The sequence below is a fragment of the Mizuhopecten yessoensis genome, unplaced genomic scaffold (assembly GCF_002113885.1).
Source record: "Mizuhopecten yessoensis strain PY_sf001 unplaced genomic scaffold, ASM211388v2 scaffold4541, whole genome shotgun sequence".
Lineage (NCBI taxonomy): Eukaryota > Metazoa > Mollusca > Bivalvia > Pectinida > Pectinidae > Mizuhopecten > Mizuhopecten yessoensis.
The window spans coordinates 242,566-269,961 of record NW_018405598.1 but is presented as its reverse complement, the minus strand read 5'-3'; the positions used below and the strand labels follow the sequence as shown (position 1 = coordinate 269,961).

At 39.9% G+C, this 27,396-nt stretch overlaps 2 protein-coding genes and 1 long non-coding RNA gene across 3 annotated transcripts in view; 2 read left to right on the top strand and 1 right to left on the bottom strand.

Moving 5' to 3' along the window:
- Positions 1-3,284: 3,284 nt before the first annotated feature.
- LOC110449277 lies at positions 3,285-6,139 on the top strand. The gene is made up of 2 exons (XR_002462834.1): positions 3,285-3,414; positions 3,457-6,139. It is a non-coding gene; the product is annotated as an uncharacterized LOC110449277 (long non-coding RNA).
- An 8,225-nt stretch (positions 6,140-14,364) lies between these two features.
- LOC110449276 (zinc finger protein 532-like) lies at positions 14,365-25,624 on the bottom strand. The gene is made up of 3 exons (XM_021496035.1): positions 25,531-25,624; positions 21,654-21,909; positions 14,365-21,170 (listed from the first exon to the last, which is right to left on the bottom strand). Exons 2-3 carry the CDS (start codon positions 21,876-21,878, stop codon positions 16,326-16,328), a joined length of 5,070 nt encoding a protein of 1,689 aa, XP_021351710.1. The 5' UTR covers positions 21,879-21,909; positions 25,531-25,624; the 3' UTR covers positions 14,365-16,325.
- Positions 25,625-25,725: 101 nt separating this feature from the next.
- The window catches only part of LOC110449275 (lysine-specific demethylase 8-like), a 25,018-nt gene continuing 23,347 nt past the window's right edge, over positions 25,726-27,396 (top strand). The window contains exon 1 of the mRNA XM_021496033.1: positions 25,726-25,818. Coding sequence (XP_021351708.1) covers positions 25,816-25,818 — 3 coding nt within the window. The 5' untranslated portion in view covers positions 25,726-25,815. The remainder of the gene's footprint in view (positions 25,819-27,396) is intronic.

Below are 27,396 nucleotides of genomic sequence, written 5' to 3'. Positions count from 1 at the left end.
AACAAAAAAGGTTTGAAACGTTGCCTGTATTAGATATCTATATCTTACAGATCTGTCTACTGCTTTAGCTTTCTTTAATGCCAAAGTTAAAAATATTAATTAACACTTTTAAATTTGTTCCTCCCTCAACATTTTCCCCAAATTAAAATAGTGACTTCATTACTGGTCAGATTCAAGTTTGTGCATTTATCTACACAAATGTTCAAAACTCATCACATGTGACATTGTTTACAAGTTTTGAAAATGACATAATTGTAATTCACCAAATCAGTGTGTGATTGTGGCCCCTAGCTTCACTGTTTCCAGGGATCAAATTATTGACCCCTATTTTCCCTGTCCTCAGGGATCAAACCATTGACATCTAGCTTCCCTGTTCCCAGGGATCAAACCATTGACCTCTAGCTTCCCTGTACCCCAGGGATCAAACCATTGACATCTAGCTTCCCTGTTCCCTAGGATCAAACCATTGACCTCTAGCTTCCCTGTACCCCAGGGATCAAACCAGTGACCCTAGCTACCCTGTCCCCCAGGGATCAAACCATTGACATCTAGCTTCCCTGTTCCCAGGGATCAAACCATTGACCTCTAGCTTCTCTGTCCCCCAGGGATCTAACCTTTGACCTCTAGCTTCCCTGTACCCCAGGGATCAAACCGTTGACATCTAGCTTCCCTGTACCCCAGGGATCAAACCATTGACCTCTAGCTTCCCTGTACCCCAGGGATCAAACCATTGACATCTAGCTTCCCTGTTCCCAGGGATCTAACCATTGACCTCTAGCTTCCCTGTACCCCAGGGATCTAACCATTGACCTCTAGCTTCCCTGTTCCCAGGGATCAAACCATTGACATCTAGCTTCCCTGTACCCCAGGGATGAAACCATTGACATCTAGCTTCCCTGTCCCCCAGGGATCAAACCATTGACCTCTAGCTTCCCTGTCCCCCAGGGATCAAACCATTGACCTCTAGCTTTCCTGTCCCCCAGGGATTAAACCAGTGACCCCTAGCCTCCCATTCCACCAGGGATCAAACCATTGACCTCTAGCTTCCCTGTCCCCCAGGGATCAAACCATTGACCTCTAGCTTCCCAGTCCATCAGGGATCAAACCAGTGACCCTAGCTACCCTGTCCCCCAGGGATCAAACCAGTGACCCCTAGCTACCCAGTCCACCAGGGATCAAACCATTGACCTCTAGGTTCCCTGTCCCCCAGGGATCAAACCATTGACCTCTAGCTTCTTTGTCCCCCAGGGATCAAACCAATTACCTCTAGCTTACCTGTCCCCCAGGGATCAAACCAGTGACCTCTAGCTACCCAGTCCACCAGGGATCAAACCATTGACCTCTAGGTTCCCGGTCCCCCAGGGATCAAACCATTGACTTCTAGCTTCCCTGTCCCCAGGGATCAAACCATTGACCTCTAGATTTCCTGTCCCCCAGGGATCAAACCAGTGACCCCTAGCCTCCCAGTCCACCAGGGATCAAACCATTGATCTCTAGATACCCAGTCCACCAGGGATCAAACCATTGACCTCTAGCTTATCTGTCCCCCGGGGATCTAACCTGTGACCTCTAGCTTCCAAGTCCATCGTTCTAGGAAAAGAGCTGAAGGGACATTATGCTCTCCTGTTACACATGTGTATTTTAAGAAAAGTATTAGGAAATAGAAATGAATAATGATACAATATCCATTTATACACAGAATATGAAATAGAAAACTCTGTACAAAAATAAATACATACTCATGGTTGATAATTTTTTATTTTCAAAGATGTGAGTGTGAAAATGTAAAATTGATATGTCTTACAAATAATGTACGATTCAGATTACAATGTACTAGTGGTATTCCTGTACGTTAACAAGTGTGAATGTTTTGTGTATTTCTATGTCCTCTTAACCTTTGTATATTTATATACCCTCTGTTTTCCCGGACTTTTGTCTGCCATTCCATTAATATATACTGAAATACGAAACAAACATTCCATAATATTATGATGCCTTCATGTGTTTTTGATAAATTTGATATCAGAAAACTTATTTATGTCATACAGACACATACTGGTATTTCCATTACGGAAAAATACATTGTTTCCAAGTATATAAATTAATCTCAAAGCTTTATTGCTAGACCAAACTGCTTCTTAATGGGACCAAATGAATTCCACTTTGTATATGATGACCTTGTAGTAGTTTAGAGGTCAAGGCCATCTATTGGTTGTCAAGGTGATCACCATGTTAGTGCTCAGACATTGCCGTCCACTGAATTTCCAATCAACTCATCTTTTAAGTGTTTTCGAGTGTTTATCTTTCATCTGTGTGAGCATTCATTCTATAATTTTATTTTCATTTAAATATTTACATTACAGTTACTTAAATATATTTTAAGTGTATATACATATCTACATATCTACATGAAGGGGTTGTATGAATTTTATTATAGATCTGAAATCTTATTTGCATAAGTTTCTATCATTCTTTTCAAAATATTAACTTTTGTACATTGCAATTTACAAGGGCAACACATTTTGTACTTAACATGTTCTAGTTCTATTTGTTTTGTGCATAAATCACTTAAAGTAACTTGTCTGATTATAAAAGGTGCATGCGTTGTATATACTAGTTTGCCACCTTCAGAATGTCTGTACTAGAGAGCTCATCTGTCTTGACTAGAGAGGTCATCTGTCTGTACTAGAGAGCTAATCTGTCTGTACTAGAGAGCTCATCTGTGTCTGATTATAAAAGGTGCATGCGTTGTATCTACTAGTTTGCCACCTTCAGAATGTCTGTACTAGAGCGCTCATCTGTCTGTACTAGAGAGGTCATATGTCTGTACTAGAGAGGTCATCTGTCTGTACTAGAGAGGCCATCTGTCTGTACTAGAGAGCTCATCTGTGTCTGATTATAAAAGGTGCATGCGTTGTATATGCTAGTTTGCCACCTTCAGAATGTCTGTCCTAGAGAGCTCATCTGTCTGTACTAGAGTCATCTGTCTGTACTAGAGAGGTCATCTGCCTGTTCTAGAGAGGTCATATGTCTGTACTAGAGAGGTCATCTGTCTGTACAAGAGAGCTCATCTGTCTGTACTAGAGAGATCATCTGTCTGTACTAGAGAGGTCATCTGCCTGTTCTAGAGAGGTCATATGTCTGTACTAGAGAGGTCATCTGTCTGTCCTAGAGAGCTCATCTGTCTGTACTAGAGGTCATCTGTCTGTACTAGAGAGGCCATCTGTCTGTACTAGAGAGCTCATCTGTCTTGACTAGAGAGGTCATATGTCAGTACTAGAGAGGTCATCTGTCTGTACTAGAGAGCTCCTCTGTCTGTACTAGAGAGGTCATCTGTCTGTACTAGAGAGCTCATCTGTCTTGACTAGAGAGGTCATCTGTCTGTACTAGAGAGGTCATCTGTCTGTACTAGAGGTCATCTGTCTGTACTAGAGAGCTCATCTGTCTTGACTAGAGAGGTCATCTGTCTGTACTAGAGAGCTCATCTGTCTGTACTAGAGAGGTTTTCTGTATTTCCTTCATGTGGTGATAACGAACATTTTGAATACAAAATAAACAGAAAAATTAAGAAACAAATCTGCAAATACAGTTTAAGATGAAAATGATAGCTCACGTTTTTTGTCGGAAATAGACAGGTTTTTCATTTGACAGTACCGACAGCTTTTGTTTACCCCTACACATGACTGTATAGACAGGTTTTACTGATGTGTAATCAATAAACAGGCATCTGTAACAGACAACCTCTGAACTTTTTACACTGTGAAAAACTCGTCTAAATGGACACATTGTAAAAAACATAGTCTATAGTGGACATTTTTTAGTATGAATTTGTGATGGATTTAACCTTTGACCTTTAAATCTGTCTGTATTGGACACTTGTGAGTATAAACTTGTATGTGATTAATCTAACCTTTGACCTTAAAACTTGTCTATAATGGAACATTGTGAGTATAAACCTGTGAAATGAACCTAGCCTGTGATAGTTAAAGATGTCTGTATGGACACTTGTGAGTATAAACTGTAGACATTGGACTCAGATTGTGAGAGTAAAACCTGTCTATATTTGACACTTGTGAGTATAAATTGTAGACATTGGACTGATTGTGAGAGTAAAACCTGTCTGTATGGACACTTGTGAGTAAACTGTAGACGTTGGACTGATTGTGAGAGTAAAACCTGTCTATATGGACACTTGTGAGTAAACCGTAGACATTGGACTGATTGTGAGAGTAAAACCTGTCTATATGGACACTTGTGAGTAAACCGTAGACATTGGACTGATTGTGAGAGTAAAACCTGTCTATATGGACACTTGTGAGTAAACTGTAGACATTAGACTCAGATTGTGAGAGTCAAACCTGTCTATATTTGACACTCATGAGTATAAACTGTAGACATTGGACTGATTGTGAGAGTAAAACCTGTGTATATGGACACTTGTGAGTAAACTGTAGACATTGGGCTGAATGTGGTAGTAAAACCTGTCTATATGGACACTTGTGAGTAAACTGTAGACATTGGACTGATTGTGAGAATAAAACCTGTCTACATTTGACACTTGTGAGTATAAACTGTAGACATTGGACTCAGATTGTGAGAGTAAAACCTGTCTATATGGACACTTGTGAGTAAACTGTAGACATTGAACTCAGATTGCTAAAGTGCAAGCTGTCTATAGTGTACACTCTGGTATACACCTGTGTATGATGAACTAACAATTGAGAGTAAAATATATCTACCTTGTCATGAAACATCAACTATCAGCAGATTGCTGTAAAAACTGTACACTGTATTTTAAAACTAGACAGATTGATATAAATGTACCAGGAAATTTCTAGCAGTTATCCGACTCATTGTCTGATGTCACACCTGGAAATCATGTGTATTCATTACTGGTTAATCCCTATTACTGTGTAGGGTACAGCTTTTTTAATAATTTTAAAATTGATATATAAGCCTTTACCAAGCACAATATGTGGTTGTCTGTTCATTATTTATAATGAACATTTGTCTCCCCACAACTTGATTGTTCACAAATTATCCCACTACGATACAATAGTCAGTTCAGGCAGGTTCTCCTGTTCACTGGTGAAGTCAATAAAAACAAGTGCCTTATGTTTCTGTTTTATTATGCTACAAGTATTACAGAGTGATTGGGTATTGATCACTGTGTTATAAGTACCGATCTTTATTTGTTGATAAGATACAAGACATTGTTGTTTGATCATGTGTTTAATTTGTCTGTGTTTATGTAAAGGTTGTCATGTGTGATTTTATATTTATCATTAGGGAGTTACTACTTCCAGTAATGCCTATAAAAGCCAGTACTGTTGTAAGAAACGTGTTCCAACTATTTTTGATATATAAATGAAATAGCTATCAATTTTGCATGTGGTATTTCTGCCAAAAAATAGGACCCTGCAAAATAACCAATAATTGAAAGTTTGATTATCTGCATTTGCCAAAAAGTTGTTCATAATAAGGAAAACTTGCAAAATTCAAGATTTACAAAATATGCCATAAATGGTTGTGAATTGAACGAGGTGAGCTGTGCTGATTACATTTTATATAGGATTGATTTGATTCCATTATTGCTTTGTAACTGCCAAAAAGGCTGACATACTTGTACTGAAGTATCAAACAGAGATATTTTCCAGTTTCTGCTGAAAATGAATAGGGTAATTTTTAGGCATGATGGAATATTTTGTTCTGAAGATGACAGGAAAACTCTCTATTGACCTTTTTCTGAGATCTGACATGTTATATTCTTAGTGTGTTACTACACATTTTAAACATGTATTCAAACCCCATGAGTTATAACCTGTGTGTTCAAATCTAGACAACATTTATTTGAGCTTTATTTTAAACCCCTGTATAATTTGTCCAGTGCTTACCTGTGTAGTCCGACACCTTGTATGTAAACTATAAACTTGTCCCATGGGTGTCGGGAGTAGTTTCTGCTCTATCTGTATGTGTGTTGAGAAAATGTGTCTATATGGTGTCCCGACACACTAGTAGGTATCAATAGGTTTTACATTAATATTGAAGAGTTGGACCAACATGGAAGGTTACCATCTCTCTGATGCAATTGACTTTATACGTTGTTACCCATGTCAATAAACAGATATTTATTGCAGTACATGTTTGTGTTCTCTTCATACAGTTCTCACCGGTAAAGCTTATAAAAGCTTCAATACCAATGATTCACAATGTAATACATGTATAGGTTCTGTTTATTAAACTGTGACAGGTCTGGTCTACATAAGTTTAAATAGATGTGATTCAACTGTGACAGATCTGGTCTACAGAAGTTTAAATAGATGTGATTCAAGATAGATATTTTGAAGTTCTGAACCCATAACTCTTATTAGCTCACCTGGTCCAAAGGACCAAGGTGAGCTTATGCCATCCCGTGGCGTCCGTCAGTCCGTCGTCCGTCCGTCAACAATTTCTTTAAACGACTTCTTCTTCTTAACCACTGATTGGAATTTAACTAAATTTGACTGGAAGCATCCCTAGGTGGTGGAGATTCAAAATTGTACAAATGGTGGGGCTGACCCCCCAGGGGGCTGAGGGGTGGGGAAAAAAGGGGGCAATTTGGCTAAACTGCTTTAAGCGATGGATATCAACCATATTAGACTGGAAGCATCCCTAGGTTGTGGAGATTCAAAATTGTACAAATGGTTGGGCTGACCCCCCAGGGGGCTGAGGGGCGGGGCCAAAAAGGGGTAATTTGGCTATATTTCTACAAACGACTTCTTCTGTAGAACTATGCACTGGATATCGATCATATTTAATCAAAAGCATTCATGGGATGCAGGGATTCAAAATTGTACAAATGGTGGGGCTGACCCCCCAGGGGGCTGAGGGGCGGGGCCAAAAAGGGTTATTTGGCTATATTGCTTTAAGCGACTTCTTCTCTGGAACTAAGTGATGGATATCAACCATATTAGACTGGAAGCATCCCTAGGTGGTGGGGATTCAAAATTGTACAAATGGTGGGGCTGACCCCCCAGGGGGCTGAGGGGCGGGGCCAAAAAGGGTTATTTGGCTATATTGCTTTAAGCGACTTCTTCTCTGGAACTAAGTGATGGATATCAACCATATTAGACTGGAAGCATCCCTAGGTGGTGGGGATTCAAAATTGTACAAATGGTGGGGCTGACCCCCAGAGGGCTGAGGGCGGGGCCAAAAGGGGGCAATTTGGCTAGATTGCTATAAACGACTTCTTCTGTAGAACTATGCACTGGATATCGATCATATTTGGTCGGAAGCATTCATGGGAGGCAGGGATTCAAAATTGTACAAATGGTGGGGCTGACCCCCCAGGCTAAGGGGTGGGGCCAAAAAAAGTTTATTGCCTGGAAATGGTTGAGATCCCCACCATATAACCACATATACAATTGCTGAGTATAAAGAGAAGAATGCACATTTGCTTCCGGGATGGCCCTAGGGTCTGGCCCCACCCTTGGAAACATAGTCCTTGGGCCATAACTTAAAAACGGTTGAGATCCCCACCCCAAAACTATATATACAAATGCTGGGCATAAAGAGACGAATGCAGTCATGATATTAGAATAGACCCTGGGGTCTGACCGAACCCCTAGGGACCTAGTTTCTTAGTCACAGCTTGGAAACAGTTGAGATCCCCGACCTATAACCATATAGACAATTGCTGAGTATAAAGAGATGAATGCACATATGCTTCCAGGATGGCCTTGGGGACTGCCCCACCCTTGGAGACTTAACCCCTGGGTCATAACTTCGAAATGGTTAAGATCCCCACCCCAAAACTATATATACAATTGTTGGGCATAAAGAGACAAATGCAGTCATGATATTAGAATTGACCCCAGGGTTTGCCCCACCCTTGCAGACTTAACCCCTGGGTCATAACTTTGAAAATGTTCAGATCCCCACCCCAAAACTATGTATACAAATGCTGGGCAAAAAGAGACAAATGCAGTCATGATATTAGAATTGATCCTCGGGTCTGGCCACAACCATAGGGACCTAGTTTCTGAGTCACAGATTGGAAACAGTTGAGATCCCCGCCCCATAACCATACATAAAATTGCTGGGCATGAAAAATCGAATACAGATATATATGCTACAAGGATTGGCCTTGGGGTCTGGCATATTCCCATGGATCTCATTTGGAGAATATTCTGCCATGATTGCTTAGATATCCAGGTGAGCGATACAGGCCCTGTTGCAGCATAGATTTCGCTTCATTTATTTGACTTTAAAATAACCATAATGCCAAGGGTGATGATATTTGCCCAGTAGCACGTTAGGATGAAAGACTACTAATAATGCAAGTTCATATGAATGTCCTTGACCTTCCAAGTTTCACAAGAGTCAAATTTTTGAAAATCTTTCAGACAACTTCTGAATATGAACAAAATCATGCTGAAATAAAGGACACATGTTTGTTCAAATGAATGACCTGGACTTATATTACCTTCAAGGTCACATGGTCAACTTGTTTCAGTTAACAAAGAGGTTGGTTGTGTGGCTCAGTGGATAGCTCACTTGCATTCCTTGATAGGATGTTAAAAGGTATCGGGGCCAGAAGCCTGATGATGTAGGTTTTCTCTAGATTCTCCAGTTTCCTACGTACCATATTCAGACTCTGCATGCTTCCATCCAGCCCAATGATTATTCATTGTGTTGGAAAAACTAAATTATTTCATAACTTGCAAAAGAAAAAATAAAGTTAAACCACACCTTAAGGAAATTCCACATTTTATTGAGCTTTTTTCTTCTTTAAAAAACATTGTTTACACAAACATGAACACCAAACAATAATAAACAAACAGTTTAAAAATCTGAACCAGTAGGTATCTGTTATAGATTTTCAGTTTTGAAAATTGATTTTTAAGACATTCTGGACATTTTCTTTTGAGGGAAAATGTTGACGTTCAAGCATTTTTGTCAGCATTTTTAAATTGTTGACAGTTATGTATTTTAATTGTTTAGAAGTTCATTTTAAAATGTTAAGAATGTTTAAAAATAGGAAATGAATTTAACAAATAATCATAATGACACAAAATTAATATTGCACAATTCTATGGTTTTTATCAGATACATAAGTCAAGAGACAATTATATTTAAACTTTTTTAAGTCTAGACACATCCGGTTCCGGACATCGGGAATATTGCATTTTTAAGATAAATGGAATTTTAGAGTAAATAAGTTCAGGAATTGACTGTCTAGAAATTAAAGTGAGGTACCGGTGAATGTTTTGTTTTTTACCCGAAGTTTTAACTCAGAATAATACTACACACTCTTACATTATGTTACGCTGAGCAACTTTACAATGCATTAGTGGGTATATTTATAGGACAATTTTGTATCCTTCATTAACAAAATGCGCATACCGTATATACAGCTCAAAACACTTGCTATGAATGCACTTTCCATGTTTTTCTTAATTCTGAAAATAATTTTTATTTTATAGAGGCCTCAACACATGTCGGCACAAGGACAAAATATCGGTAATAAAAATTCCACTTTATCGTACCAAGCCAAGGGTTGCCCTGTTTGTTGTGGTTATAGATATTGGGACAAATCACCAGAGATGGTGTGCTACAGTGCCATACGCTTGAGTATCACCTTCGTCCAGTATACATGTATAAACATGAATGACAAATCTCTGGAAACAATACAAGAAGTCATCTGGTCCAATGTGCCATGCTTTTTATGCCCCCGCCATAAAATTGGGGGGGGGGGGCATATAGTGTTACCCATGTCTGTCCCGCCCCGTCCCGATTCAATGTAAACACTTACCAACTTCATTCTTTGACAGATTTTGGTCAAACTTTATACAAAGGTCATGTATGGGTATACTTCCGACATCGTTGTATTTCAGGGATCCAAGGTCAAGGCCAAGGCCACACTTGCTATATATAGAAAATCATCAACTGATTCAATTTAAACACATAGCAACTTCATTCTTTCATGGATTTTGGTCAAACTTTATGCAAAGGTCAAGTATGAGTATACTTCGGACATTGTTGTGTTTCAGGGTTCCAAGTTCAAGGCCAAGGTCACTGTTGTTATATATAGAAAATCATCTACCGATTCAGTTTAAACACTTGGCAACTTCATTCAATATGTTATGGAGATGGTAATAACATACAGAAAAAACATATGAATATTAAAATCAACTTTAAGTGTAGTACCTTGTGTTTCAGGGTATCAAGATCAAAGTGGTTGTAACTTTTTATAGAACACTGAAACTAATTTCACATGGCAGTGGGGGCATTTATGTCTTAGCCATTTTCTAGTTTTTGTATCCTTGATCTTGGTTATTGACCTGTGACCTTATTCCTCTGTAACTCCAGCATGTTACACAACCTTTAGTTACCACGACCTTTGACTTTGACCTCTGTTACCTTGCCGAAATTCCAAAGTTCCAAAGATCTGTTATGATTTCATGAGAAATAGAATCTTTACACTGTGGAAGTAACAATTGAATCATGATTTATTTCTTGCATTCCGTACATCAACAATACTTTCTAACAACAAAACATAAAACACAATGAACTTTGTATATCTGCATTTATGTACAAATGTAATAACAAACAAGAGGCCCAAGAGGGCCTGTATCGCTCACCTGAATAGTTAAGCAGTCATAGCAATATATTCTCAGTAAATATTATATTGCACTAAAAATATTTCCCTTGCAAACTTTGTTGGCTCCATCTGTTGAAACTACCAGCAAAATATTATTATAAGATTCTATGCTTTTTGATTCTTCTTCAGAAGTTGCTGACATATTTTTCCCTGTGATCTTGTAAGTAGGTCAATGTCATTTCCCTTCTCAAATTGGTTAGCTCTATTCCAAAAAGCTACCAGCCAAATCTTATGAATCCATTCCTTTTAGTTCTCAAGAAGAAATCCATTAAAATGTTGTTGACCTCTGTAACCTCTAAAGTAGGTTGAGGTCATTTTTATTTGCAAACTTAGGTGAGCTCTATCCCCGGAAGTCACCAGCCAAATATTATAATTTTATGCCTTTCAATTCTTCAGAAGAAGCTGTTTGAACTGTTTGACATATTTGAACGCTGTGACCTTGAAAGTAGGTCAAGGTCATTTTCATTCGCAAACTTTGTTTGGCTCTTTCCCAGGAAGCCACCTGCCAAATATTAAGATTTTATAACTACCAGTTCTTCAGAAGAAGTCGTTTAAAGTGTTTGACATATCTGCCTCATGTGACCTTTAAAGAGTCTCTATCCCAGGAAGCCACCAGCCAAATATAGAGATTCTATACCTTTCAGTTCTTCAGAAGAAGTCGTTTGAAGTGTTTGACACATTTGACCCCTGTGACCTTGAAAGTAGGTCAATCTAATTTTCCTACTCAAACTTTGTTGGTCTCTATCCCAGGAAGCCACCAGTCAAATATAGAGATTCTATACCTTTCAGTTCTTCAGAAGAAGTCGTTTGAAGTTTTTGACATATTTGACCCCTGTGACCTAGAAAGTAGGTCAAACTAATTTTCATTCTCAAACTTTGTTGGTCTCTATCCCAGGAAGCCCCCAGCCAAATATAGAGATTCTATACCTTTCAGTTCTTCAGAAGAAGTCATTTGAAGGGTTTGACACATTTGACCACTGTGACCTTGAAAGAAGGTCAAGGTAATTTTCATTCTCAAACTTTGTTGGGCTCCATCCAAGGAAGCCATCATCCAAATATGAGGATTCTATACCTTTTAATTCTTCAGAAGAAGTCGTTCGAAGTTTTTGACATATTTGACCCCTGTGACCTTGAAAGTAGGTCAAACTAATTTTCCTACTAAAACTTTGTTGGTCTCTATCCCAGGAAGCCACCAGCCAAATATAGAGATTCTATACCTTTCAGTTCTTCAGAAGAAGTCGTTTGAAGTTTTTGACATATTTGACCCCTGTGACCTTGAAAGTAGGTCAAACTAATTTTCCTACTCAAACTTTGTTGGTCTCTATCCCAGGAAGCCACCAGCCAAATATAGAGATTCTATACCTTTCAGTTCTTCAGAAGAAGTCGTTTGAAGTGTTTGACACATTTGACCCCTGTGACCTTGAAAGTAGGTCAAGGTCATTTTCATTCTCATTACTTCGTGCCAGGTGAGCTAATAAGCACGGCCAAAATGTACCTGTTTCTGCTGCACTGACTTTGGTTACTTTCCTTAACAAATGTTATTCAATGATTACTGAAATTTTGACAGCATCATGATAAACTAACATTATTGAGGCAGGGGGAGGGATTGCTGTAAAAATTATATTTGCATAGTTAGCCTACATATCTGGTTGATTGTCATGATTACAATATGAAAATATGTAAGAACCTTCTTCCTTTATATACATTCACGTGCACATGTACAGAGGAAGTATTATAGTAAAACTCAATGACATGATACACCTGTAGTTGCTGTGACCATGAAGAGTGATGAAATAAAGACAGACCTGCACTACTTACTGAACGTGTGTTAAAGTTTCACAAAAATTATCTTCAGCTGTATTGAAGTAACAGGAACAAAACCTGAACAATACAAGTTTGCTTGTCTGACACAAATTACAATTCATATCTATAAACTAGTAATCATATTTGTATTGCGACATTGTTGTACAAAGAAAAATTGTGTTAATTCCCAAGATTACATAGGACAGTTTATCCACAACATGTTTCCACACTACATTGTTAACACACAACAGATGCATTACATCTATTACAGGTAAACTCAAACTTCAGTCTTATGTATTATTTTACAACCAACTCATTTTTTTTACAAAAATATAAATCTTTGACTTTGTATGAAAATAACAACCTTTTACCCTAATTTCCATCCAACAAATGTTATCATTAATTTAGTGGGCATGATTTGAAATGGTACTTACAGCTTCATTCATTAGTCACCTTATCATCATGTACACACACACACACACGCGCATGAGTACATTGTATCCTGTCAGTGATACTCGCTGAATATGGGCTTAAAATTGATTGAAACATGACAATATAAGAAAACCTTTTGTATATATATAAAGAATGTGTACCGATGACATGTAGGTACAATTCGTCTACGCCTATGGTTTACCTAGACATGTGCTTTACCTACACCTACAGTTTACGCGATACCTAGATTCATTACTATGTCACTGTACTACAGCAAACAAGAGGCCCAAGAGGGCCTGTATCGCTCACCTGAATATTTAAGCAGTCATAGCAAAATATTCTCATTAAATATTATATTGCACTAAAAATATTTCCCTCGCAAACTTTGTTGGCTCCATCTGTCGAAACTACCAGCAAAATATTATTATAAGATTCTATGCTTTTTTATTCTTCTTCAGAAGTTGCTGACATTTTTTTCCCTGTGATCTTGTAAGTAGGTCAATGTCATTTTCCTTCTCAAATTGGTTAGCTCTATTCCAAAAAGCTACCAGCCAAATCTTATGAATCCATTCCTTTTAGTTCTCAAGAACAAATCCATTAAAATGTTGTTGACCTCTGTGACCTCTAAAGTAGGTTGAGGTCATTTTCATTTGCAAACTTTGGTGACCTCTATCCCGGGAAGTCACTAGCCAAATATTATAATTTTATACCTTTTAATTCTTCTGAAGAAGCTGTTTGGACTGTTTGACATATTTGAACGCTGTGACCTTGAAAGTAGGTCAAGGTCATTTTCATTCGCAAACTTTGTTTGGCTCTTTCCCAGGAAGCCACCTGCCAAATATTAAGATTTTATAACTACCAGTTCTTCAGAAGAAGTCGTTTAAAGTGTTTGACATATCTGCCTCATGTGACCTTTAAAGAAGGTCAAGGTCATTTTCATTCTCAAACTTTGTTTGGCTCTTTCCTAGGAAGCTACAAGCCAAATATAGAGATAATATACCTTTCAGTTCTTCAGAAGAAGTCGTTTGAAGTGTCCGACACATTTGACTCGTAACCTTGAAAGAAGATCAAGGTCATTTTCATTCTCAAACTTTGTCGGGCTCTATCCAAGGAAGCCATCAATCAAAAATAAAGATTCTATACCTTTCAGTTCTTCAGAAGAAGTCGTTTGAAGTGTTTGACACATTTGACCCCTGTGACCTTGAAAGTAGGTCAAGGTCATTTTCATTCTCAAACTTTGTTGGGCTCTATCCCAGGAAGCCATCAGCCAAATATGAAGATTCTATACCTTTTAGTTCTTCAGAAGAAGTCGTTTGAAGTTTTTGACATATTTGACCCCTGTGACCTTGAAAACAGGTCAAGGTCATTTTCGTTCTCAAACTTTGTAGGGCTCCTACCAACGAAGCTTTCAGCCAAATATCATGACTCTAGGCCTGTCCGTTCTTCAGAAGAAGTTGTTTAAAGGAAAAGTTGACGGACGAGGACGGACGGACGACGGACGCCGCGCCACGGCATAAGCTCACTTGGCACTTCGTGCCAGGTGAGCTAATAAATGTTTGCAAGTTAAAAGAGTTTATACACAACTCGTTCAACATTAACATGAAATGTATATCTATTTTATAGGAGTTTATACACAACTCGTTCAACATTCACATGAAATATATGTCTATTTTATAGGAGAGAGAAAATGGCAAGGCCAGACTGGGATTCAAACCTGGGACTTCTGAACTCTTGACACTGGAATCAATTAAGATACCTGGTTGCCGCCGATCGACCATCCCAGTCCCGCTACAAACAAACTGAATTCATCTAAACACGTCCTTGTAATGACGTGTTAATAAATGTCTGAGTCCAATAATGTACAAGACCTATACATTTGAAAATCTTATCAAAAAGTAACGAGAGATTGAAATTGCTTACCCCACAAAAAGTTGGAACATTGCAAATTTCAAAGATGTAGGGGACTGTAGCAATATGGCCATGCAACGTAATATACACTAAAGCCAATTTACAACTTAAATTCATATGAAAAGTCATATCAAAATTTTTCCCTTTTGCTGAAGCTGTCCTTGCGAAAATAACATTCCTATATAGACATCATGTTTGGGAACTTGGTTTATAAACAGTTGTACACCTGACAACTCAGTGTAGTCATTTGGCAGTGCTTATACACCTCACAAACCTGAACACCACAAGCCACAGCAATAAGTAAGCCACATACACAAGATCAACATTATGTCCTATCATAACAATTATGCATAATTAGTAAAGTCCTGTATCATGTTATTACCCCTTTGGTCATTTATATGTGGTCCCATTAATATCATACAATGTACAAAGCCAAAAAGCCTACATTATTGCAAAGAAACAAAACTCACAAGCCCCCTCTCCAGAAGAAAATTCTTCATAGAAGCATGAAAGAAGCCGGGGACAACATATCCCAAAAAAAGTCATATGTAGGATTTGCCATCGACTCGTCATGGATTTGTGTTCCAGAAGGACAGGAAACTCATATGTAGACATGCTACCTATTCTCTTCATATGAAATGTAAATTTTGTCCAATCTTTCTAAGGTCATTCATTCTTAAGTTATCATATTGACAAGCACAACCAAAGAACATTTAACTTTTAGCAATGGTTACCTCTGGCAAGACAGCCCAAAATCAATAGGGTTCTTTTCATCCAAAAGGGCTATATATCCATGCATCAAGTTTGACCTTTGTTGCAATAACAAATTTTCGAGGTATCATTCAGAACAGAAAAAATGATACTTTTAGCAATGGTGACCTTGACATCTGGTGGACCATGCCGAAACTCAATACGGTCCTTAAAAAGCATCCACTAGATCACATCAGCCAACACACCAAATCTAATGTATGCAATCATGTAAGTGCTCATCTGGACAAGCCACAACCAAGCAAAATTATTTTTAGCTATGGTGACCACACCAAATATTACTAGGGTCCTAATTAGCATCGACTAGGTCAGCACACACTCCATGTTTGAACTTTGTATGATATTTTGTTCTTAAATTATCCTCCGGAAATCGCTATGTACAGACAGAAGGACACCCCTCTGTGACAGCTACATATATATTCTCCCAATTGTCTTAAAAAAAAACAACCCCCCCCCCCAAAAAACAAGATAAACAAGTGACCGTTAGCATAAAAGTTGTCTCTGACAAAATGTGGTAATTAGCTAGTTTCATTTAAACTTCATATAGGTGCGGAAATTGTAGCTTTTTGAAATCAATTGAACACAAATCCAAGATTTCCGGTATGAGAGAAAAACAAATATGTGTAGCTGTCTTCCCTGGATTCATAAGTCATTAAAAAGATATCAAATACATCTACCTTCCAGAAGTGATTAGTGAGCATCTGTAAAATACGATATTAAACCCAATCTTTGTAGGTAATGCCAGAAAACAGGAGATGGTTTGTCAACTCTTCTAGTCTAAGCTGAGAGAGGAGGAGTCTCCATCAGTGTCAACACCATTCATCTCCGGAGGCCTGATCTTCGCCGACGGAACCATCTTATTCCTGCGTTTGTTGCGTATAAAAGCCATGCCATGTGTTCGCGTGTGAGTGCGAAGGTCAGCCTCTGACTCGAGCACGAGTTTACAGACACGGCATTCGAGAGGATTCCTGGTACTGTCCTCCTCCTCCACTGAATCACTATCGTGTACAACTTCCATTTCCGGCACAGGTGGAATATCCTTGATTTCTCTGTCGTAATCTACATCCATCGCCTCCTTAACGTCGTTGTCTTGGCAATACATTTTAAAGTCCTTGACCTTATGAACCATAAAGAGATGTTTCCTGAGGGACGGCAGAACAGCAAACGACAGGCCACACTCCATACACTGGATAAAGTTTTCGACCTTGTGATCTACCAGGTGTTTGAGAAATGTTGCTCTGTCCTCACAAGTCAATGAACACTTTGCACATGTGAATCTGGTTTCCCCTTCAACTCTCAGCTTCTTGAATGGCTGGTCAGAGTTTGTTACTTCCTCATGTTTGCGCTTGGAATCATCCACTTCCTCTTTGTCTTGATCCGTGTCCCCAGACGACTCTTCATCCTCTTGTTTGATAAATTTCTGGGACATGACAGGGTTCCTTCCTTGTCTGTGGCGGCATGACAGGTGCTTCTCTAGAAGAGCGTTAGATGAGAATGCTTTCTTAATGCCACGACTGTTACAGATATGACAGGGATACACATTTCTCTTAGCAACGTGTTTCACAGTCACATGATTCTTCAGGTCATCTTGACTCTGATAGGTATCACCACACAGGTGACAAGGGAACAAATCGGGATGGTTCTGTGCTCGATGTTTCTCAAGTGTACCCTTATCCAAAAATTCTAGTTTACAATCAACACATTGTTCTGTAGGCTTGGCCTGAGTTTGCTGAGAACCAGAACATATTACTTCATGATTTTTTAACTCGGTCATGTCGGAGAAGTCTGTCCTAAAGCACTTTAAACACACTGCAGCTCCGTTAGTCTTGTGCCACTCCATGTGTGTTGTCAGGTGCTTCTTTTTCAAGATCTCTTTGTCACAAAAGTTGCACACATATTTCTCCTTTGTCTTCCTCCTGTTGCAGGGATGAGACAGGAACTCATCAATTTCCATGACATTGCCACACAACTTACATGGCCTGTATTCCGGGACCACAGAGCTGCGATGCATTACCAGGTCATGGACGAAGCACTCGTAAATATTACCAAATGACTTGTTACACTTGACACAGATTGTCTTGTTAGCTATCCGAGGATGGTTCTCCGTGATATGCTTAGACAGGTCCTCCTTACTGGGGAACACCTGTCGGCAATCTATACACACGAATCCGTATGTGCAGGCTCTTTTGAGTTCCTTCACGTGACCTGCTATGTGTACCTCAAGCACTGTTATATCGTCTAGCACTGTGTCACAAATATGGCATTTATATATACGTTTGTAGTCCTTCTTTACTGGGTTTCCTTTCTTATGACTAACGAAGTGTCGCTCAAACCCTGCAGCTGTTCTGAAGGCCATTGGGCAGATTTGACATTTGTAATACTGATCAAGTTTTGCAAGAACATGATTTTTTATTTGCGGGCCACTTTCCAGCATATCCTTACACTTAGGGCATTGCATTTGGGCAATACGACTGATGTGACAACACTGGTACCTTAGGTGCTGAATAAAGGCACTCCTAGAATCAAGTGGTTTTTCTTTGTATGTTATGACTTCTTTGAAGAATTGTTCCCCACACTCGGGGCAGTTGGAGCTGTCTGGGTCAGTGTGGAGACGACGGTGAGCCCTCAGTGCACAGATAGAAGGCAAAATCATCTGACAGATGTTACAACAATTCCAGAAGTCACAGTTTGTGGAGGATGTGTTGAAGTGGCGAGTCCTCTCCTCCATTGTCAGTTGCATACCACACTCCCGACAACGCTTTTTTGGTGATGGTGCCTCTTTGACAACGTCTTGTTGACTCTTCTTTTCTTCAGCATTTTTTGTTGGTACAGATGTCTGAAATATAAGCGATTCATAGATCTTAGGGAGTGGTGCTATTGAGATAGAGTCAGACTTTATATGGATGGGGACAGCCTGACTTTTATCGATGTTGAGATGCTGACGAAGATGGCCAAGGAACTGACATTTATTGAAGAAACATTTTTCTTTGTTGCATTCATCACATTTGTAGGCTATTTTCATACTGTATCGCCCTCGATGCTGTGTCAGACTTGACTCGATCAAGAATAGGTCTCCACACTCATAACAAAGATAGCTTTCCTCCTTTATCACGCCCTTCAGGTTCTCTGGTATAGTTGGTGCCTTGTAGTTGGGGATGGGATTTTTCCTTGCAATGAGTTCAGTGATGCGTGGAAGGCCGACCGTGTCGATATTGATAGTAGATACTGACATAGGGGGAGGTATGGTGGTCTTGATGGTAGCATTAGTCTGAAGCAAGGCTGGTGTGGAGATGGTGTGCACCTTTTTGTTGGCAACTGCAACAGTCGTTGCCTTGGGTTGAGGCATCTCCGACCCCTTAGGCTGGATAGGTCTAGGGGCCCGATGGGGTTTAGGCATCCTAGAGAGAGAAACAGAGCTGGGAGTTACAGCAGTGGTGTTTGAGAGGCGAATGGTGACCCTGTTTGGGCCCTTACCTGGACCAAAGCCAGCCATCACAGGCACAAACTTAGGTCTGGTAACATCACTGATTGTTGTGCTCATCAAAGTGTGAGCTATCGGCCTCCCTGGGTTGGAAGGGACCAGTGTACCCAAAACATGGGTAGGATTTGCATTCATCATTGCTACAGAAGGCAGGAGACTATTTTGATTGGACGTTACTGTAGGAAGTCGGTTCACCTGGCTTGACAACAAGTTGATACTGTTATGGTTGATAGATGATGACACCTGATTGCCCTGGACATTCTCTATCACAACAGAGGGGCTGGAGCCTTCACTGTTGGTGGCCTCTTTGGCTGGCTCACTGTAACCATACCCAGTATAACCATCGGCTGGCTCCTGTTTTATACTTGGTTCCTCACTTACACCTGTGATTGGTACTATGGGCTTCTTCGTTGTAGATTTCTTCGCTATCTGATTACTGCCTTGCCTTCGAGATTTTTCAGCTACAGCAGTTTTGTTTACAAGTGAAGCTTCCTGCGTTTTTATTTCTGAAGTAGCCTCCTTCTGATGAGTCTTAAGTATGTCCAATATATCTCCGTGTTCCTCGGGTCTATTAGACGGATGTGTCGTGACTTTCAGCGGCGAGTTGCAGTTGTTCATACCAGTGGAGAGTGTTTGGTTTACCTGCTGCAGCTGAGGATGGTTGTTGACAATAGGCATTGTTTCTAAGGCAGATTGCAGCATACTTCTGGCTTTTTTCAGAGTATATGAGCTAAACTTTTGAGCAATTGAACTCTTTCTGATATCTTGGGATTCTATTATCCCAGCCTGAACAGCTAGCACTTGGGGGCCACTAGCAAGACAAGCTTTTATGGCACTGTTGTCCACAACCTGAGAAGTTGTCTCCCCTGATGACCTGACTCGGGTAAATGGAACACTGGAAGTCACAGTGACCTCACCGTCTTGCCTGTTTATGGACAATTCCTCAGAATTTTCCAAACCTTTGCTCTGCGATGATGAGCTTGTCTCTTGTGAAGGAGCTTTATCCTCTTGGTTGGAGATTGTACCAATGATCGGTCCATTAGCTGTCTCTGATGAGGTGTCGGGTGCTATAGCTGTGCCTGACCAGATGTTTGGTACAATGATAGATGTCTCTGACAAGATGTTGGGGTCTGTAGCTGTCTCTATTGAGGTGTCGGGTGCTATAGCTGTCCCCGACGAGATGTTTGGTACAATGATAGATGTCTCTGACAAGATGTTGGGGTCTGTAGCTGTCTCTGATGAGGTGTCGGGTGCTATAGCTGTGCCTGACGAGATGTCGGGTGCTATAGCTGTGCCTGACGAGATGTTTGGTACAATGATAGTTGTCTCTAACAAGATGTTGGGGTCTGTAGCTGTCTCTATTGAGGTATCAATGACATGGTTGGCTACCCATGACTGTGATGTGACCACTACTTGTTTTGTGGAGGGCTGTAAAATGTTTGTGGATATTGTAATGTCACTGTCACTTTTAGCTACTGCTGATATTGCCGAGTCTTTGCTAGATAAATTGTCTTTGAAATTGATGTCCTGACTTTGAGGAGCCTCTGATGAAGAAACATTGCTCTGTGCTGACGTGGATACATCACTTCTGGGGCTCTCTTCTACACAGACACTTGAAGCCATAGCATTTTCATCATCTTTTGTCACCTTCAATAGTTCTGTGGGACTTCTAGATGTATCTTCTATTCCAGTGACCTCTGACCTTTGACTAGTCACAGGACACACTGTCTCTTGCTGGTCTTCTGAAGATATCTGTATACTGTCTTCAAACTCCATCCCTAGTGAATCTGTGGCCATGCTCTGCACACATATAATCTGTATCTGACTAAGACCACAAGAGGAGTCCGCTACTGAATCTCCTGTCTCCATGGTGATGTCAGTAGCCTGTCTATTATCACTAGAATCTACAGTCTCAATATTGGCTTTAGGGCTCAATCTGATACCTTCAGTATCTCCACTTCCATCACAGCAGGGCTCCTCGACTGCAGTGCTATCAGCTAGGGCATGCTCTGTTACCATTGTGTTAGCTTCGCTGCTTTCTGGAGTGTGCTTACTGTCCGTTTCCATGGAGATATCGTCTTTGTTACCAGGTACTGGGTCAGGTGCTGATGAAGACTGCACAGCATTGACAGATGCCTGAAATACAAATGCATCATTAATGATTGGTTGATCCTACCAAAGTCCATCAAGAATTCATAGTAACTTTAAATACACGTACATGCATATGACAATTATGTAGTAATTATTCTTTTCTTTCTTTTCATAATTATAAAACATCTCTCAGAAATAAATGCCCCCTTTGCCCTGAAGTCGGTAGACTGATGACAGTAAATCTGTTAGTTGACCTAGAAATAGCAAAAGTGACTTTGACACTGACTTCAGGACCCCGAAATATGAATTTATCCGAGTTGTTCTCATACTTCACTTCTATATAAACTTAAGTCTTTATTAAAATTATGTTGAGAAATTCAGCCAGCACTCATATGACAAGAACTGTGATGGAATGGACATGTATAACACCTCGCTCCTGCCCCCCCCCCCCCCCCCCCCCCCCCCCCCCAATTTTTATGGAGAATACAAAATAAAATAGACTTTTCAGACACTACATTATCCACTGACCTCAGCTTGTTGATTAGATTCCGCTGAAATTTGGCCATTCTCCTCAATTTGATCTGAACAATGATTTGTCCTCGTAGAAGTGCTACTGGTCACCCTGTCAACATCTTCCACTCCAGAGGTAATTTTCGTCACGTTTGTGCTGGTAACATCCTCCAGTATTTCTCCAACTCCTAACTCTTTTTCAGATGTTGTCTTCCCATCAACTTCGTCAGATTTTGAATCCATCACTGTTTCTGTGTCAAGATGCAGTCATTAACTGTAATGGAAAATTCAATAATATTTATAAATTTCAACAGGAACATACACATGTTTATTTTTAAATAACCCCCGTCATACAGCAACACTGTTTTCCCCACAAACCACAACAGTAAAACAACAATTTATGTACATATAACAATTATGAAATCCCCAGCATTATCTTTTCTTTGTTTAAATTGAAGTATGTAACAAATTTCATATTACAATTTATATATATATGATCTAGTGCGAACAGCTTTTCAGGTCCTCACAGGTAAGTTTTAGTGGTATAATTACTACTTTATATTAAGCAGACCTGTCATGTGACCCGAAGGTGTTACCATGCCAGTAATCAGAAGTCATACATCGTACAGTTGTAATCCACACAAGTAAGTTATGACATCACAATCAATTAAACATGTGTACAATTATCATTGTTTAAGTTGTTACATGATCTATGGGTTTCGACTTTCAAGCAGTATTTCATGATTCACTGTTAAAAGCTGGTTTGTGTGTTGTCTAGGGACATGGCTCTAAAGGCAATTTCATTGTATGCAAACAATAAAGAGGGAAGCCTATCTATAGAGGAAGTTGTACTGTCAAACTGTCGTTACTGTACATGCATGATTATCATTTCACAAACATAAGCTTGAATTATTTCTTATTGATTATCAACAGATGTTCATAGAAATAAAGTCCCCTTTAGCTTCATGCTAGAATTTCCTTTTAACTGAATTGGTAGGGTGGCTGACTGGGAGCCAGGGGTCATAGGGTAGATCCCTGGTGGACTGGGAGGCTAGGGGTCACAGCTGGCCATGGGTAGATCCATGGTGGACTGGGAAGTAGGGGTCAGTGGGTAGATCCCTGGTGGACTGGGAGGCTAGGGGTCACTGGGTAGATCCCTGGGGGACTGGGAAAAACGGGTCACTGGGTAGATCCCTGGTGGACTGGGAGTCAGGGGTCACTGGGTAGATCCCTGGTGGACTGGGTGGCTAGGGGTCACTGGGTAGATCCCTGGTGGACTGGGTGGCTAGGGGTCACTGGGTAGATCCCTGGTGGACTGGGTGGCTAGGGGTCACTGGGTAGATCCCTGGTGGACTGTGAAATACGGGTCACTAGGTAGATCCCTGGTGGACTGGGAAATAGGGGTCACTGGGTAGATCCATGGGGGACAGGGAGGCTAGGGGTCACTGGGTAGATCCCTAGTGGACTGGGAGGCTAGTGGTCACAGCTGGCCATGGGTAGATCCATGGTGGACTGGGAAGTAGGGGTCACTGGGTAGATCCCTGGTGGACTGGGTGGCTAGGGGTCACTGGGTAGATCCCTGGTGGACTGTGAAATACGGGTCACTGGGTAGATCCCTGGTGGACTGGGAGATAGGGGTCACTGGGTAGATCCCTGGCGGACTGGGAAATAGGGGTCACTGGGTAGATCCCTGGTGGACTGGGAAATACGGGTCACTGGGTAGATCCCTGGTGGACTGGGAAGTAGGGGTCACTGGATAGATCCCTGGTGGACTGGGAGGCTAGGGGTCACTGGGTAGATCCCTGGGGGACTGTGAAATACGGGTCACTGGGTAGATCCCTGGTGGACTGGGAGCCAGGGGTCACTGGGTAGATCCCTGGTGGACTGGGAGATAGGGGTCACTGGGTAGATCCCTGGCGGACTGGGAAATAGGGGTCACTGGGTAGATCCCTGGTGGACTGGGAAATAGGGGTCACTGGGTAGATCCATGGTGGACAGGGAGGCTAGGGGTCACTGGGTAGATCCCTGGTGGACTGGGAGGCTAGTGGTCACAGCTGGCCATGGGTAGATCCATGGTGGACTGGGAAGTAGGGGTCACTGGGTAGATCCCTGGTGGACTGGGAGGCTAGGGTCACTGGTTTGATCCTAGCTGGTGGACTGGGAAATTAGATCACTGGTTTGATCCCTGGTGGACTGAGAACCTAGGGGTCCCTGGTTTGATCCCTGGTGGACTGGGAGGGTAATAATGAAATTCAAAACTTTTTCAAAGCAACTTTTTAATTAGGACCTTTAATTTCCATCCATAAAGAGTTAAATCTGATTCAGCATATATATCTAGGTCTGAAAAAATATCATTGAATCTTTTGCCATAGTTGCTGCCTGCATTTTTTTATTGAAATAGATTTGGTGGTTTTTGAGAAGTTCTAAAATTATAATTGCTCATTGACACAATGCAAAATACAAAAGATGTAATCGCAATACTAGGTTACATGAAACCAGTGATAACGATCCGTAATATAATCATAGTTATACATTGTCTCAGTTGACTGAAAAAAAAAGACATCAGTTACCTTCCTTATGACCATGGATATTTAGACGAAATAAATTGCCATTTCAAAGATAACAAATCTGATGACTACGCTATTTGTTAAAAATTAAAAAAAGTATAAAAAATATTTAATTACCCCAGTCAATTTATATCCTGATTAGATAAAGGTTTAAGTTAAAAAAAGTAAATTGATCTTGGATATGTGTTGAGAGGCCATGAAAAATTTCAAATTGAATGCATTATTATTTTAACTAACCAAATGTTGTTAACATATTAATGCTGTTGCACACAAACCAATATAGAACTGCAACATATTGGTTGGAAAATTCTGAGATGCATGCAAATGTATTGGAACAGGATATGAAAAACGCAGTCAGACCAGGCTTCAAACCCCGGACAATGAAGTTCCGACTGACTAGACATGTACAGACACTCTACCAATTCAGATTGAGCTGCCTGCAGGTCCTTGATGACCTAACTGATCAGTCCAATTCTTAATGCCAAGCTGAATGAGTGAGTGAAACACCCAAAAGCTTGTAACAAATTAAGGGTTCGCTCTGGTCACATCCTGGCACCAAATGTATTCGGAGATGGAAAAATGCATGACCGGGGTTCAACCCTTAGTCAATGGACCCCTCAAAACTCTCGTCGGATGCTCTACCATTAATTGTGCTACCTTGAGTACTTCAGGTCGCTGATGATCAACCCAGTCGCAGTTCCGCTAGCAGTTAATGTTCATGCAATTGCGGTCCATCACAAAATTAAAATTTGCGATTGTTAATTTCGTTTGTTAAATACACACTAAGATTTCAGCATGCACATTAACCTAACATTGATAAGGTGCCTAACTATACTGCTTTTATAGTATACCGCAATGTTGAGAATTTGCAATGTTTAAATTATCCGAAGCGCATTATTCCGTTCGACATATATAATTTGCGAAAGAAGTAATTAAAATTGCAAAATGTACGAGCCAAGTTTATTGCTGATATTGATATTTTGTACATAATCTTGACTTTAAATCTGATTTATGTAATAAAGTGCATGTTTAAGACAAGCTTCATATTATAGTATGAGAAACAATTATTTGTTAAATTAATTTTATTATTAAATTGAATTTTTTAATACTCAGTGCTATTACAAGATTTGCATATAAAGTATAGATATCTCATAAGATGAGGAGCAGACTGCAGCGTGAATCATCTGGTCGTATTTCTTTCAAGATGGCGGTGTATAGTGGTCGCCATTGGGCGGACAGGCTGCATAAAAGGAGTAAGTGAATGGCACTTTAGCAATCTGATGGGGTCCTCACAGTTCATATGCATTCTCATAAATTAATATACTTACTTAATAACTATATGAATGTCCTCTGTGTATCATACGTTTTGCAAAAAATAATTCAGGCGATATATACAATGATCGATCCATGTGCATTATTTACTTCAAAAACAACCCACGTGATAGTTCCCACAATTCACCCGCGTGTTTGAAACAAATTTCATTCGGATTCCTGTTTCCTTTCGAGTCACCTCAGAACTAACCCATAAATCGAATGTAGGACATGTAAACATGGCTGCCCGCATGGTGGAAAGGCGCGTACCCAGCCATTAGGAAGAGAAAGCGGCTGATTAAATGGTAATGTGTTGCCACTATTTAGTTATGTTTCCAAGGGGCTAACATGATGACTAATCAAGTCTATTCACTTTGTCTGTTTTTGAGACATAGATGCCGTGGTGAGTCGATAACTCTTCGTTAGACCTAATTACTTTAGTTCGCTCCTTACAACTCACGAACACATTCTACCTCCTGGATTCGTCTAGTTTTCTTTTCTTACTGTTTTTGATATTATGAGGGAAACATTGACAATGGAAATCGATCCACGTTGAACCATTAATCATCCGTAAAATGTCATAATTTAGTTAGTCTTGTAACCCCGGACCCTATGGCCTGCACCTCCAGGGGCAGAACATGTACACACAGGGCTAGGGCTGTTCATCACTAGGATCAGGGACGTAATGATTCATTAATATGTTTTAATTGAAACTTAACTTTACTGGGTTTTCTCTTTGAGTAAAAGCCTCTAAATAAATGAGAAGTAGTATTGTAAATTCCCTTACAGCTTTATGATTTATTACCACTCTTTCGCATTGGAAGATCAGCATATGACTTGGTTACGTGCATGGAATGGATACATTTTCCTGCAGTTAAAATGACAAATATAAATGCATAATGATGATTTAAATCTTTAAGATGCAGATAAATGTTATTCACGCTGTTATGGACATCAGAATGCAGGTCGGGGGTATTATGTCATTTTCAAGCATATAATATATTTTGTGAACTGAAACTTTTATTTTCTTCTAAACTGTATTGTCAATATATCTAAACTGTATTGTCAATATATGTATATACTGTTATAATTAGTACTTCATATTAAAACACTTTTTTCCTGTTCTGATGGCACCAACAATGTTTTTGAATTCATCATACCATTCAATTTGGCAAACAATTTTGTGACAATGGTCCTTAAATGTGCTCATCTGGAAAATTTCAGCTTATCCTGATTGTTTTTTCACAGTATCACTGTCACATTGTAGGATCTTAGATTGTGTTACATTGTGTTTTGAGTTTGAATTATATACAACACCGAAGTCATCCATTTACTTTTGAATTTATCTGTGTTAAAGATATTTCTTGTTATTGCTGTGATGTTTTTCACAAACATTTAAAACTTTTGTTTTGATAAATATTCAAATTTTGGGGTCAAGGTCACGAGGACCTAGTCAGTCGATTGTAACAGAGCTCCGAGAAAACATACTTTTTCCAAAGTCAACACCGTATTGTGAAATACAATTTTTGGACATGGGTTAGATAGATCGTTCAACTATCCATTTGTGTGCAGACCTAATTGAACTTTCTTCGGAAAATAGTCTTTTTTGAAGTAAATGGTCGAAATAATGGACTGAGCTTCGCGGCTGACTACTACTCACCACTTACCTGTACCTGACCGAGCTGTGTATACGCTATATATACCGGACTTGTATTATATCGGAGAGATTGAAGTGATACTTTTGGGATTCTCTGCTATTATTTAGCAATATTTTTCATCATGCCAGCCAGTAATAAACCTCAACGTGGACAGAGCGCCAGTGTCAGTAGTAATAGGACCAGTGGTATCGGATGTTTGAAATCGACGGATGACCGGCTTGATGA